Source organism: Lutra lutra, chromosome 7 (assembly GCF_902655055.1).
Source record: "Lutra lutra chromosome 7, mLutLut1.2, whole genome shotgun sequence".
NCBI lineage: Eukaryota > Metazoa > Chordata > Mammalia > Carnivora > Mustelidae > Lutra > Lutra lutra.
Window position 1 is genome coordinate 105,766,949 of NC_062284.1, and position 14,380 is coordinate 105,781,328.

Consider the following 14,380-nt stretch of genomic DNA (forward strand, 5'->3'; position numbering starts at 1 on the left):
AGTTTTAATTTTTGCAATGATGATCAGGTAAATTTAAAAAGGTGTTCCTATCATCTTTTTTCTTGTGGAAAATTCTTCTCAAGCAGGTATTTATTTATAACCAGAATTCCTTATTCATTTATGTCTTGTTTTTACATCTGGTAATTGCACCTCAACTCAGAAATTTATGGCCATAATTTCTCACTGAACTCAATACATTCTTGGACATCTACTTTTATTTTTAAAGGTTTATTTATTTATTGGAGAGCGTAAGCGCACAAGTGTGCGGGGCATGGGGTAGGGTTGCGGGGGGTGGATCTTAGGGAGACTCCCCACTGAGTACAGAACCCAAAATGGGGCTTGATCCCAGGACCTGAGATCATGACCTGAGCCGAAATCAAGAGTTGGTTGCTTAGCCAACTGAGCCACCCAGGTTTCCCAGACATCCACTAACTTTAAAATCAAATATATTCAAAATACCAATTTTTATCTATAAAACTTAGTAAGAATTTATGAAATGTTTGGTACAACCTTAATACCTAATTTGCAGTTGATAGGTTCGTTTGTTTTTTTTTTTTTAACTTGTTTTGGAAAAAATTTTGATTTCAAGTCAGTGCCTTTTGAAAAAATACTTTTTTATGTATATTGGATACAAGGGCTTTATTTGAATTCTGCAAGATCATAACTACCGGAAATGAGGTATTGGTCTGTGGGAAAACTATTATGATTATGAGGGAGAAGCAAAGCATAGGGGTGGTCTGGCATAAGGGGTCTCCCCCGCCCCATACCAGAAGTCTTTTAAAAATAATATTTGAAATAATATTTGAAATGGTTCTTGGGCTAGTGGCTTATTTTTTTCTTTTTTGAGTTAACTCATTGGTCGTTGTTCTAATTACTTTGCAAAAGCAAGACTTTTTAAATTCACAAGGGGAAAAAATTGCCATCTTTTGATTGGAACATTTAGTGATGACCCCTGTTGACTCCATAATTTGGAGGCTTAGAACTTTGATTTAATTTCTTTGTATTTGTTAAAACTCAAAGTACTCCAGTGCTGTCATTCTGAATGAATGTACTAAAAGATTTTATTCTCTTTCCCTTAATTGCCTTATGGTTTTTAAAATTATATATTTTAATCAACTGCATGTTCATTGACTCTGGCTGCTGTATTTTAGCAATTAAAATTCTTAATACGTAATTTTAAAGGACCTGTTGCTCTCTGGACGGTGAATACTCTATTGGCTGATAGTTAATTTTGCTTTGATCATGGCTTTGAAAGATAAAACTCTAAATTCTTCTTTTGGAACACAGAAAAGCAGTACTCTGAAATTAAATTATAATAATTTATGTGGACAAAAGATATTGTTTTGTTTCTCCTTCTCCATAGTATTGTTAAATTTTAAGTAAGAATTTTCCCAAGTATTTGTTTATAAGTAGTCAATCAGGAAAGAGAATATTTTATTGAAGCCCATAGTCTGTCTGTTTGACTAGAGCCAAGACTTTGACATTATAAGAAGAAATCATTAGATTTATATAATTAGTATAATTAACACTTAGATAGGTACTTGCAGAGAGAGTAGTTTTTTTTTGTTTTTTTTGTTTTTTTTTTACATGAGTGTTTCCATTGATTCCCCACCCCCAGGAATGAATTTGTGGTTATGAATCTAGTTTCCTTCCTTAAGAAATAATTTTCACTTTTTTTTTCAGGGCTTGCAAAGTCTTTTTTACAGAGGCTGTGCAAGAAGGGCAAATGAGAAAAGCGGGCTAATGTGATACAAGAAGGGATGGTGGGGCCTGAGACAAAATGAAATTACTTAAACATCTTTAAACCACTATGCTATCAAAAAAAAAAAAAAACCTTTGCCATGTGACTTTGTAACCTCTAGTTTATATTCATTCAACAGTAACAAATTTTAACATTTATATATATATTTTTTGCTTTTTATTTTTTTTTAATTAAAAAAATTTTTAATAAACATATAATGTATTAGCCCCAAGGGTACAAGTTTTGTGGGTTATTTTAAAATAATAAATATATTTGTAAATATTGTGCTTATCAATATATTTTTGTGGACCACATGCATTTTGATGGATTTAAAAAAAAAAAACAAAACTAAACCAAATGAAGTGAAAACACTCTTACTGATTCCTGAACCTTTTCCTCATGGCTACTCTTAGTCCCTGTGTTGATATTCAAGGGTAGGGTTAGAATGGTAGATGGGTAAAGGGTAGAGATTGTGTATTTTGACAGTTGTATCAAATCAGCTCTATAAAAATATGACTTAAAGTCTAGCATTGTAGCATTTGGAGGAAATTCATATTTTCCAGCTTAATAAAATTCCTCTATGTTGTGTTCATCAACAACAACAAATTAAAAAAGAAGACTGTATCTCACCCTATTCATTGTTCTTTGTATTTATATACTTTACTTTTACAGCCTGAGGAAGAACTTGATCCTGAAGAGAGGGACAACTTCCTCCAACAGCTTTATAAGTTTATGGAAGACAGAGGTATTTCATGCTCGTTATTTAAAAGTAGTCATTTCTGGGGAGGGTATGTGCTATGGTGAGTGTTGTGAAGTGTGTAAACCTGGCGATTCGCAGACCTGTACCCCTGGGGATAAAAATATATGTTTATAAAGCTGTAAAAAAAAAAAAAAAAAAAAAAAAGAAGAAAGGATGAATACCCAAGTTTTGTAGCAACATGGACGGGACTGGACGAGATTATGCTGAGTGAAATAAGTCAAGCAGAGAGAGTCAATTATCATATGGTTTCACTTATTTGTGGAGCATAACAAATAGCATGAAGGACAAGGGGAGATGGAGAGGAGAAGGGAGTTGAGGGAAATTGGAAGGGGAGGTGAACCATGAGAGACTATGGACTTTGAAAAACGATCTGAGAATTTTGAAGGGGTGGGGGGTGGGAGGTTGGGGGCACCAGGTGTTGGGTATTGTAGAGGGCACGGATTGCATGGAGCACTGGGTGTGGTGCAAAAATAATGAATACTGTTATGCTGAAAAAATAAAAAAAATTAAAAGTGAAAAAAAAAAGTAGTCATTTCTTTTACAGTTTAACATTCTAGGTTTTTTTTTTTTAAACATTCTAGGTTTATGCATTATTTTTATTAGAGTCATAGGTATATGGATTTGGATTTTAAGTAAAGCCTTAAGAATCAGAGTTGAGGGACGCCTGGGTGGCTCAGTTGGTTAAGCTACTGACTTTGGCTCAGGTCATGATCCCAAGGTCCTGGGATCGAGTTGCGCATCGGGCTCCTTGGTTGGCAGGGAGCCTGCTTCTCTCGCTGCCTCTGCCTGCCTCTCTGCCTGCTTGTGTGTATTCTCTCTATCTCTGGCAAATAAATAAAAAAATTCTTAAAAAAGAAAAAAAAAAAGAATCAGAGTTGAAAATAAATATTTGAAATAAAAACAACTATTAATACTTATTTTGAACAGAAATATATATGAAAGTTGTATAGGTATAATTATACTTAGTCTACTTGAGACTTACAAAACCGAAAATTGTTATAATAATATTTCAGTAAAGGAAAGGGAACAATAGTAATATTAATCTACACACCCATTTAGTTACTGGTACGGTCTTTGCAGCAAGTAAAATAGCCTGATCCTGGATCTCAACAAATGAAACAAAATAGATGATCAGTTCCTATCTAAATATAATAGGATTTCTTCTTCTTTCCTTTTTCTTTTCTTTAAAGATTTTATTCATTTATTAGTGAGAGAGAATGAGCAGGGAGAGCGGCAGAGGGAGAGGGAGAAGCAGACTCCTTGCTGAGCAGGGAGCCCAACTTAGGGCTCAATCCCACGACCCTGGGGTCATGACCTGAGCCAAAGGCAGACACTTAACCAACTGAGCCACCCAGGTGCTCCAAGAATAGGATTTCTAATACAGTTAAAAGAAATACAGCCTTTATAAATTATTCTATTTTTTGACTTTATATAAGTCCTGGAAAATCCTCTAATAAATTAGTCCTAGGAATTCTGTGACTTAGGGAAATCATCCTTCAGATTACTGTTAACAGTCTTAACGTTTGTGTTCAAGCAGTGAAAATGGATGTATGCCCTATATTGTACCCTTTCCATTGTGTATGTTCTTGCCCAGACTTCTTGAACCAGCAGCATTGTTGGCTACGCCTTGTAGTTGAAGGATTTAGTTCTCCCCAATTCAGTGACAGGTGATTTTATTAGTTGTGAGAGATGTGATTTTAATAATCATAGAGGTAATTCTAAAGACTATCACAATGCTGAATAAAGAATATAGAGAATATTTTGTATTGTCTTAAATAATTTAGGGTTCTTTAAATATATGCTTCTGATTAATAAATCTTGGGAAATTAGAAGTTGGAAAGCTTTTTATTGATAGCCTTGTAAAAGCATTTTCCCTTTGAATAAAAATGTTATTTCTGCCTTCATGTTAAAAAGGTACTCCAATCAACAAACCACCTGTTTTGGGCTATAAAGATCTCAATCTCTTCAAACTCTTTAGACTGGTTTATCATCAAGGCGGATGTGATAATGTAAGTAAGGATGTAATGAAAAGTTAAATTATCTAATTTTGCACTGTTATATGCACTGTAGGTAATAAGCACATTTTCTTAACGAACCTAGAATATTAGTGTAAAGATTATTTCCCTTTGTAAATGTTAACAAATAAAAACTTAATTTTCCAGATTGATAGTGGTGCTGTATGGAAGCAAATTTATATGGACCTTGGCATTCCTATTTTGAATTCAGCTGCTTCCTACAATGTAAAAACTGCTTATAGAAAGTAAGTAGTATAGTTTATTCATCAAAGAATACATATTACAGGAATATTTTCCATTTAATTTGTTAACAGTTAAACAAGAACACATCAAAGAACATTGAAGTTAGAGAAAGTATATAAAAAGGTTTAGGTTAATAGATACATGTGACTGAATGTTATTTCATTGAACCAGGTCTGCTTTACTCCATTTTCTATATTGTCCTGATTTCCTTTTCAAAGTGAGGGATGATGCAGCAGTGTTAATAATCTGAAATGGTGATACATGTTAGAGAGCTATATCGCTTATGGTGAAATAGCCTTCATATCAAAACTATGATAGCTATGTTCAGTTATCACAGGTGCAGATTTTTCAGGAAGAAATTTTATGATCAGTATTTCTGTTGATAACCTGTATAAAACACTGAGAAATTAGTCACATAGGAAAAGTACTTAAAAAAAAAAGTCTTGAGTTTTACTTTTTAAAAATCTGTGTGTGTGTGTGTAATAATATAGTATTCAAGTTAAATGTAAAGACTAACATTTCCTAAAATGAAATATTGTTTCTTTAGGTATCTCTATGGTTTTGAGGAATACTGCCGTTCTGCAAATATTCAGTTCAGAACTGTTCACCATCATGAACCAAAAGTAAAAGAGGAAAAAAAAGACTTAGAAGAATCAATGGAAGAGGCTCTAAAAGTAGATCAAGAAATGCCTTTAGTAGAAGTGAAGAGTGAACCTGAGGAAAATATTGATTCAAACAGTGAAAGTGAAAGAGAAGAAATAGAATTAAAATCTCCAAGAGTAAGTAGTTAATATTAGTTTTACCTGCTTTATTTTAAACATTACTTATAATTTTTTATTATGGACATTTTCAGATATACACAAAAAATGGTCCAATTAACCTAGTTTATTTTTCAGTATTGAGTTGTACTTTAGGCAGACTAGTGTGGCTATTTTTTCCTAAATATAGCTCATATTATTTCTTTTAGCTGAGAAAACCATTCCTCCTGTTGTTTTCTGTTTGTCTTTTGATTTCATTCTCATCTGGGGTCAGTCTCACATATGAACTTCCTTCAAGTCTTGCTAAAAAGTCACCTCACTGAAGCTTATCCTGGTAACATTATCTAAACTTGTAACCTACTGCGCCTCTTTGGTATTTGCAATCCCTCTAAGATTGCTCTTTTTATCTGTAACTTACTTTATATTTTCTTTTTTATATTTGTTTCTTTTATCCTGGTGTGCACTAGAATCGTACTCCATGAGGTCAGGGATTAATGTTTATTCTGTTCATTGACCGGTCCCAGGCATTGCGAATAGTGCTTGATCTACAAGGAAGGACTTAGTAAATAGCTGTGGAGTGCATGAATCTCCTCCTTGTAATACTTGTGCCTCCACCTGGGTGGGATCTTTTCTTTCTCTGTTACCTGCAGCACACTACATGTACATTTCTCGTGGCAGTTTTTTATACTTCATCTTATTTTCTAGTCATAGGCACACTGCTTTAATCTTCTAACTCTGCTCTTCTTCTCCATTAGTATATAAGTCCTTTGCGGACATTGTCATCCACTATTTTGATTGTTGTCAAATGGTGTCTGTGTGGTAGGACTTATCAAATTCTATTTTTTTTTTTAAGACTTTATTTATTTATTTGACAGAGATCACAAGTAAGCAGAGAGGCAGGCAGAGAGAGAGGAGGAAGCAGGCGGCTCCCAGCTGAGCAGAGAGCCCGATGCAGGGCTTGATCCCAGGACCCCGAGATCATGACCTGAGCTGAAGGCAGAGGCTTAACCCACTGAGCCACCCAGGTGCCCAGGACTTAACCAGATTTTAGAAGGAAAAATTTATCACACTATCAAAGGAGTTCAGTTACTATTACATCTTATTTTTGAATGAAATCATATTAATGAAAGAGGAGATGAAATTCCTCTTTTCGGTGCTTAGAAACCATTTTTTCAAACTGTCCATTTTAACCCTCATCTAGTAAGTAGAATCTTCTAAGGAATTTAATGAAATATTCAAATGGTTTGTTTCATTTCTTTAATTTTTATTTTTAATTTAAAAGTTTGTGGTAAATACACATAATATGCATCATCTATTTTTAAATGTGCAGGTCAGTGGCATTAACTACGCTCATGTGTTGTGCACTCATCACCACTGTCTATTTCCAGTACCTTTTTCGTCTTGCAAAACTGAAACTAGACATTAAACAGTAACCTCCCATCCCAGCTTGTGGCAACCACCATTCTACTTTCTGTCTCTATGAATTTGATGACTCTAGGTACCTCAGATATGTAGAATCTTACTGTTTCTTTCTTTCTTTCTTTTTTTTTTTTTTTTTAAAGATTTTATTTACTTGACAGAGAAAGATCACAAGTAGGCAGGGAGGCAGGCAGGGAGAGACGGGGAGGCAGGCAGGGAGAGACGGGGAAGCAGGCTCCCTGCTGAGCAGAGAGCCTAATGCGGGATTCGATCCCAGGACCCTGTGATCATTGACCTCAGCCGAAGACAGAGGCTTAACCCATTGAGCCACCCAGGTGCCCTTGTTTCATCCTTTTTTGACTGACATATTTCAGTCAGTATGTCTTCTAGGTTCAATCTGTGTATGTGTCATAATTTCCTTCCTTTTTAAGACTGAATAATATCCCCCATTACATGTATTTTGGACATACTTTCTTGTTCTTAAAGATGTTCTTCATCTTACAAAAAATACTTCAGAATACTACATAGTATGGATGTACCATAAATTTACCTTCCTTAAGATTTTCTCCTAAATTTTTTACGATTACAAAAGGTGCTGCAAAAAATATCCTTGTCGGGGGCGCCTGCGTGGCTCAGTTGGTTGAGCGACTGCCTTCGGCTCAGGTCATGATCCCGGACTTCCAGGATCTCGTCCTGCATCGGGCTTCCAGCTCCTTGGGGAGTCCGCTTCTCCCTCTGACCTTCTCCTCTCTCATGCTCTCTCTTACTCCTTCTCTCTCAAATAAATAAATAAAATCTTAAAAAAAAAAAAAAAGTCCTTGTAAAAATTCCTCCTCATTTGTCTGAATATAGAAGGCAGAATCCTAAGAATGGGATTTCTGGGATGCCTGGCTGCCTGAGTCAGAAGAGAATGCGACTCTTGACCTTGGGGTTGTGAGTTCAATCCCCACATTTTGAGATTACTTAAATAAATAAATAAATTTATAAAATAAAAGTGGTATTTCTGGGACAAAGGTATATAGGCCTAAAGTCTAATAGATAGCAGTTGATTTCATTCATTTACCTACAAGTATTTAAAGAACAGCTGCTCTGTGCATAGGATATAGAAGTGAAGAAGACAGAGTCTCTCCCTTTGTGGGACTTATATTCTAGTTCTTTGTGATGAGAAAAACACACGTTTTTTCTAACTTTGAAGTTTAAGTAGCACATAGGAACAAGGGAGAACATTTGTTTTACTGATGTATTAATTGTAATGTAGTCTAGTGCTCCTTAAGTTGTTGGCCCCTTTTATGTCCTCTCTTTATTCCAGGTAGATGGGAACTCTGTCAGTGTGAGGAGGTGAACTTGAGGGAGAATTTAGGAGAGAATGAAATGGCTTACCAGTTTCATGGTCAATTGAGCATGCAAGAGGCTAGATGAAAGCTTCTTGGGGGGAGAATAAGTTACTGCTGGCCCAGTGAGCTCTCCAGACACTCATTCAAAGAAATCAGCTCACTTGTTGGCCATTGATGCAATTTAGTCCTTCCATTTTAAAAATTTATTTTAGGGGCGCCTGGGTGGCTCGGTGGGTTAAAGCCTCTGCCTTCGGCTCAGGTCATGGTCCCAGGGTCCTGGGATCGAGCCCCACATCGGGCTCTCTGCTCAGCAGGGAGCCTGCTTCCTCCTTTCTCTCTCTGCCTGCCTCTCTGCCTACTTGTGATCTCTATCTGTAAAATAAATAAAATCTTTAAAAAAAAAATAAAATTTATTTTATTTTTATTTTCTTTAGAGAGAGAGAGCAAAAGTATGGGGGTTGAGGAGTGAGCACAGGGAAAGGGAGAGAGAATCTCAAGCAGGCTCCACACCCAGTGCAGAGTCTGATGCAGGGGCTCAGTCTCACAATCCTGAGGTCATGACCTGAGCCAAAATCAAGGGTTGGACACCCAACTGACTGAGTCATCCCGGTGCCCCAATTCAGTTCTTTTAAAATGTGGTCACACAGAAAGTGATAATGTAAATTTTTTTTAAAAGTAGAAAATTAGAGATCACAGAGCTTTTGAAGAGTCCATAATTTAGGGGGCTGGTTTATTATTTTTTAAATTATTGTTAACTTGTGTCATTGATATTTAGTTAATTATTTTAGAACTTTCACTATAGTCAAGAAATAACTAAAAATGGGATAAAATAATGCCAAGTGAAATAAGTCTACAAGGATAAATAAATACATATATGTGGAATCTAAAAACAAATGAACAAACAGAAACAGACTCATGAATACAGAGGGATTAAGAGGCACAAACTAAGAGTTATAAATCACAGGGATGAAAAGTATAGCATAGGAAATATAGTCAGTAATATTGTGATGACTGGTGACAGATGGTAACCACACTTATGGTAAGCACTGCATAAGGTATATAATTGTCAAATCACTGTGTTGTACACCTGAAATTTATATAACATTGTATGTCAACTGTACTTCAATTAAAAAAAATCATTATAGTCAAGAAATAATAAAACTGAGAAAATAATGTATTGGACAAAGGAGGAAATTTTTGTTTTTTCTGTAGTATGTATCCAAGGATCATAGACATGGACATAATTAAGTAATTTACATGAGTTGAAAGGAAAAGTACACAAGGGTTGATGGATTGTCATTGTCATGTCTCAAGCCAGAGAGATGACTGCTCATTGCTGTGAAGGTTTAAGAAAAAGAAGCATTTTCTGCTTTTTCCTCCTTTGTCGTGATAGCTATTTTAAAGCTTTTACCCCTTTTACTAGGGACGAAGGAGAATAGCTCGAGATGCACATTCTATTAAAAAAGAAATTGAAGAAGAAAAAACAGAAGACAAATTGAAAGACAATGATACAGAAAATAAGGATGTAGTCGATGACTATGAAACCACAGAGAAAAAAGAAAATGAACTACTACTGGGGAGAAAAAGCACACCAAAGCAAAAGGAGAAGAAAATTAAAAAGCAGGAGGATTCTGATAAAGACTCAGATGAAGAGGAAGAGAAAAGCCAAGAGAGGTACATTATCTTATATTTGTTCTCCAGAAGCACCTGTCTGGGGTACAGCAGCGCTCTGTTCCTGCTTAGAGATTCAGGTTTGAGGGAATGTTTTCTTATTGGGACTTCCATTCCTCTTGTCTAATGAAGGTGAGACACATTGTGAAGATGATGTGTATCGCCTTTCGGAATTGGAGAATATACTGGTCGCACCATTTTAATAGCACTTGTGCCCTAAACAGTGGCCTCAAAGAAGGCTGCGCCACCCAGTCAAAAGAAAGGTCCTGCAGTTGACAGCAGGGAAGGGAGCTGGAGAAAAATGGAGGAAGTGGACAAGAGGAAACAGCGACAGCAAAAATTCCATTTTAAAAAAGGTACAATGTGGGAAAGCTAACAAACACATGGGTGCACAGTACTAGCAGATGTTTCTGTGTGTTAGCTTGATCTAAGACATTTTTCTTTTTCAAGTTATTGTATTGGAATAAGTGGCATGCACCCCTGATTCTAGTTTGGAAAATACATTCTTGCCCCACATCACACCAATAAATTTCAGTTTTTTTAATGTCCATCCTGTTTGCTGTTGAGTGTTGGTATTTTTTTTTTCCCATGTATTATACATGTATGGACTGAACTGACTTAAAGATAACCAAGGATCAGGCAGTCCAGCTAGATCGAAGTAATGTCCGACTGTGTTTAGTTGGCCATTTCTGTGTTGTCAAATGGATTTACTAATTTTTATATGCTACTAAAAAATGAATTTTAATTCAGCAACAACAGCATAACACATGTTCTTGTAACATAAGCTCTTCTCCATAGCTACTTTTCAATTATTACATTATATGATGATAAATTTTCTAGAAATTTGAGTTGTTAAGCAAAATGGGGGAAAGGTAGCCTGCTGCATCCAACTAGTGGCTGACGCCCAGTTGAAAATTAACCATTGAGAAAATATTTGGAAAATTAGGAATGATTGGTGAGTGGAAGAGGTAATTTTATGAACCAGTAAAAATAGGTACAAGAGCTATCACAATTACGTGTGAATTAGATTAGTAAATAAAGTTCTGTAGTAGTATTAGTGTTAGGAAAACTGGGAGGAGATAATTGGAGTTGAATATGATGATGTGAGTGTAGTATTTCAAACATTTGGACAAATTTATGCAAAGGTGAACCATTTAAAAAGGAGAGCTTTATTATAGTTTGAAGTTTTGTTAAAAATAAACCTCAAAATACGTGTTATATGTACATAATACATAAAACACATAACACATGTAAATACAAAATGTATTTATAGTTGATATGTAAACGGAACAGATACTTATTTTAGAGTCTCACAGACTTGAATATGAAGAACAGTATTCCCTTTATTAAAGATTGAATAGATAGAAAAACATAGTCTGTATTCTCATTCTATAACAGGAATCATAGAAACAGATTTTTAAAAAATCTGTAGAGATTTCTGTTTGAAGTAGTTTCTTAGTATTTTGAAATTACATTATCAGGATATAATTTGGAAGGTGTCCTTCAAGATAAAACATTCCTAGGGCAAATGGGATTGAAAAGCTTCTTCATGTCAGTTCCTCTAGTGGTCCCCAAATTAATGCCCTGTGTTTGTTATAGCACAGTGCCTCCTCTGAAGCATTTAAAACTCTTACGACACTAGAAAGATCTTTGGTGCAAATCTCTTTGGAATCCTTATGAGGGTTAATACAGAATGTTTTGTTTGTAAAGATATTTAAAATATTGTTGGACCTCCCATGTCAGTCTCTTTTCTACCTGATTATTTGAAACAAAGAAAGCTTGATGGAACAGGAGTAAAAACACATAGAAATCAATACAAGATACACAAAGCTTTGTTCTGGTGGTATCTCACAGTTTCAACCAGTGACCTAATATTCAAATATCTACTGTTTCTTTGTTAGGGTAGAGTAACCTTCAAAATTTAAAAGATAGTTACTCAGGTAGATAGCCCTTGTTCATTATTCTGCTCACTAAAACAGCTTCGAAGAACCATTCCAAATTGGGTAGAGAAGATTTACGACAGTTTAGTTGCAGGAAGTTACAAGCTAGATAATTTTCACATAATAAGGTAGCACTTGAGTATGAATCCTAAAGACTTTTTCAAAGGATATGGATCTTCTCTGTTTTATCAAAAGTGATTAATCAGACTCTACATCATCATTAACTATGATTACTGATTGGCCTTTAAGAAGTACAGATTTACTTGTATAAAGTACAGTGCACCTTTACATAATAAATAAATTCCTAGTAGGTAGTCCATAAAAATCTTCTCCTTCTCCTCCTTCTTCTCCTCCTCCACTGACACGTTATTAAGGTAATACTTAGGTTTTGACTATTCTACATGTTGGATTCTTTTAGCATGTATTAAGTTTGTTCTCCATTAAATTAGTAGCATTATCAATGTTATTAACTTGCCGCAGGGAAGAAACAGAAAGCAAATGTGACTCTGAAGGGGAGGAAGATGAGGAAGACATGGAACCCTGCCTAACAGGAACCAAAGTGAAAGTAAAATATGGTCGAGGGAAAACGCAGAAAATCTATGAAGCCAGTATTAAAAGCACTGAAATTGATGATGGAGAAGTTTTATACTTGGTACATTATTATGGATGGAACGTTAGGTAAGCAAGAAATCTGTGTTCTTACTATTGCAATTTCTTTCCATGGTTCAAAAAGATGTTTAATGTTGTGGACTAAACCAAATGGTATATAGGTATTTATAAAGCACGCCTTTTATCTGAATTCTCCAAAACTCTCAACATCCCCACTGCTTTATTAGCTATGTCAGTACTTCCACCCCACCAGGATCCTATCTGTAGTTGAATAGGTTGAATTTATTCCTCATTTGCAGTGAGAGAACAGAGTATGGGATACCAGAGGGCACCTTAATAAGAGGGTGTTAGATGAATTGATGAAAGTCTAGGGCACCGCCTCTGGGAACAGCAGTAGCCCAGGATTATGTGGAAACATCCTTTAGGACATGGGCGGGGAGGCAGGCCCGAAGCTCTCAGCAGTGCAGGTGGTTTATTACATTTATTCAAAATGAAGTTTGTATCAAGCATTCTAATAATTCTAAATAGGTTGATTTAATTAGATGAGGCACCTGAGTGGCTCAGGTCGTGATCCCAGGGTCCTGGGATCAAGCCCCATGTCAGGCTCCCTACTCATCGAGGAGTCTGCTTCTCCCTCTCCTTGTGCCTCTCCACCCTTTGTGCACTCTCCCTCTCTCAAATAAACAAAATCTTAAAAATAAAGATTAGAAAAGACTCAGATTTGAGCTTGTTAGGTAATTTGGGGAGGGTTTAGGGAGTGGGCTTTGCTCTGGATTGGACGTGGTCAGGAAGTGGTGATAATTCTGGTTATCTTAATAAATCTTATCTAAAAGAAGAGAAGACTAGACCAAGGTTAGTGTTGTAATTGGTAAAGCAGCAGCAGGTGATTCAAGATAAGGATGAAGATCATTTTTGTGGCTTGGACAATGCTCCTTTTTTTCTGTATTTAGATACTAACAATTACGAAGTCATGCTTTTGTCTTGTCCCATCATGCTCATGGAACAGACTTGTCTGATGTTGCTGTTCTATGAAATTGTTGTTCAACAGGAGAATAACAGGACCTGACTATGAGTGCCAGGTCAGCTAAGCCAGTTCCTGAATGTCAGGGACTACTTTTCTGTCTCTTCTGGAAAGTCTTGTGTTTAATATCTCTGCTTCCCCTGTCTTTGCTTGGAGCCAATGTGCTTCCAGGTTTCCCTGCATATTGCAAGTGTGTTATGTGTCAGTTCCCTCACCTCTAGATTGGGGAAGATGAAGTACATATTTTATAGAGATGTGAGAAATAGTGCTTACCACCTGTTTTAATATACAAAGTGTTAAAACAGTGTGTGTCATGTAGTAAATGCTCAATAAATACTGACTATTTTAAAGGCCTTTTTGGGGGGGGGTGGCAGAAAAAAAGTGAGAGGGGGAGCAGCAGAGGGAGAGGGAGAAATAGGCTCCCCACTGAGCAGGGAGCCCAACGTGGGGCTCCATCCCAGGATCCTGGGATCATGACCTGAGCCGACAGCATATGCTCAAGTGACTGAGCCACCCAGGTGCCCCTGTTTTCTTCAGTGAGGGAGAGTTAGGTTTCTTTCATTTTGCATAATTTTAAGAGTATAGGTTTAATGAATACTATATAAAACTTTAAAAGTTCTCAAACCAGGGACGCCTGGGTGGCTCAGTGGGTTGGGCCTCTGCCTTTGGCTCAGGTCATGGTCTCAGGGTCCTGGGATTGAGCCCCACATCGGGCTCTCTGCTCAGCAGGGAGCCTGCTTCCCCCCCTCTCTGCCTGCCTCTCTGCCTGCTTGTGATCTCTGTCAAATAAATAAATAAAAATCTTTAAAAAAAAAAAAGTTCTCAAACCAACCTATGCCCTTCACACTTCTGCCAATACTAGGAACAAA

General features: G+C 36.3%; 1 protein-coding gene across 7 annotated transcripts in view; it reads left to right on the plus strand.

Moving 5' to 3' along the window:
- ARID4A (AT-rich interaction domain 4A) overlaps nucleotides 1-14,380 on the plus strand; it is a 65,529-nt gene that overhangs the window by 32,369 nt on the left and 18,780 nt on the right. For all 7 annotated transcript variants that reach the window (XM_047736291.1, XM_047736297.1, XM_047736296.1 and 4 more), the window contains exons 12-17: nucleotides 2,414-2,486; nucleotides 4,416-4,510; nucleotides 4,664-4,761; nucleotides 5,307-5,538; nucleotides 9,694-9,944; nucleotides 12,362-12,559. In XM_047736291.1, coding sequence (XP_047592247.1) covers nucleotides 2,414-2,486; nucleotides 4,416-4,510; nucleotides 4,664-4,761; nucleotides 5,307-5,538; nucleotides 9,694-9,944; nucleotides 12,362-12,559 — 947 coding nt within the window. The remainder of the gene's footprint in view (nucleotides 1-2,413; nucleotides 2,487-4,415; nucleotides 4,511-4,663; nucleotides 4,762-5,306; nucleotides 5,539-9,693; nucleotides 9,945-12,361; nucleotides 12,560-14,380) is intronic.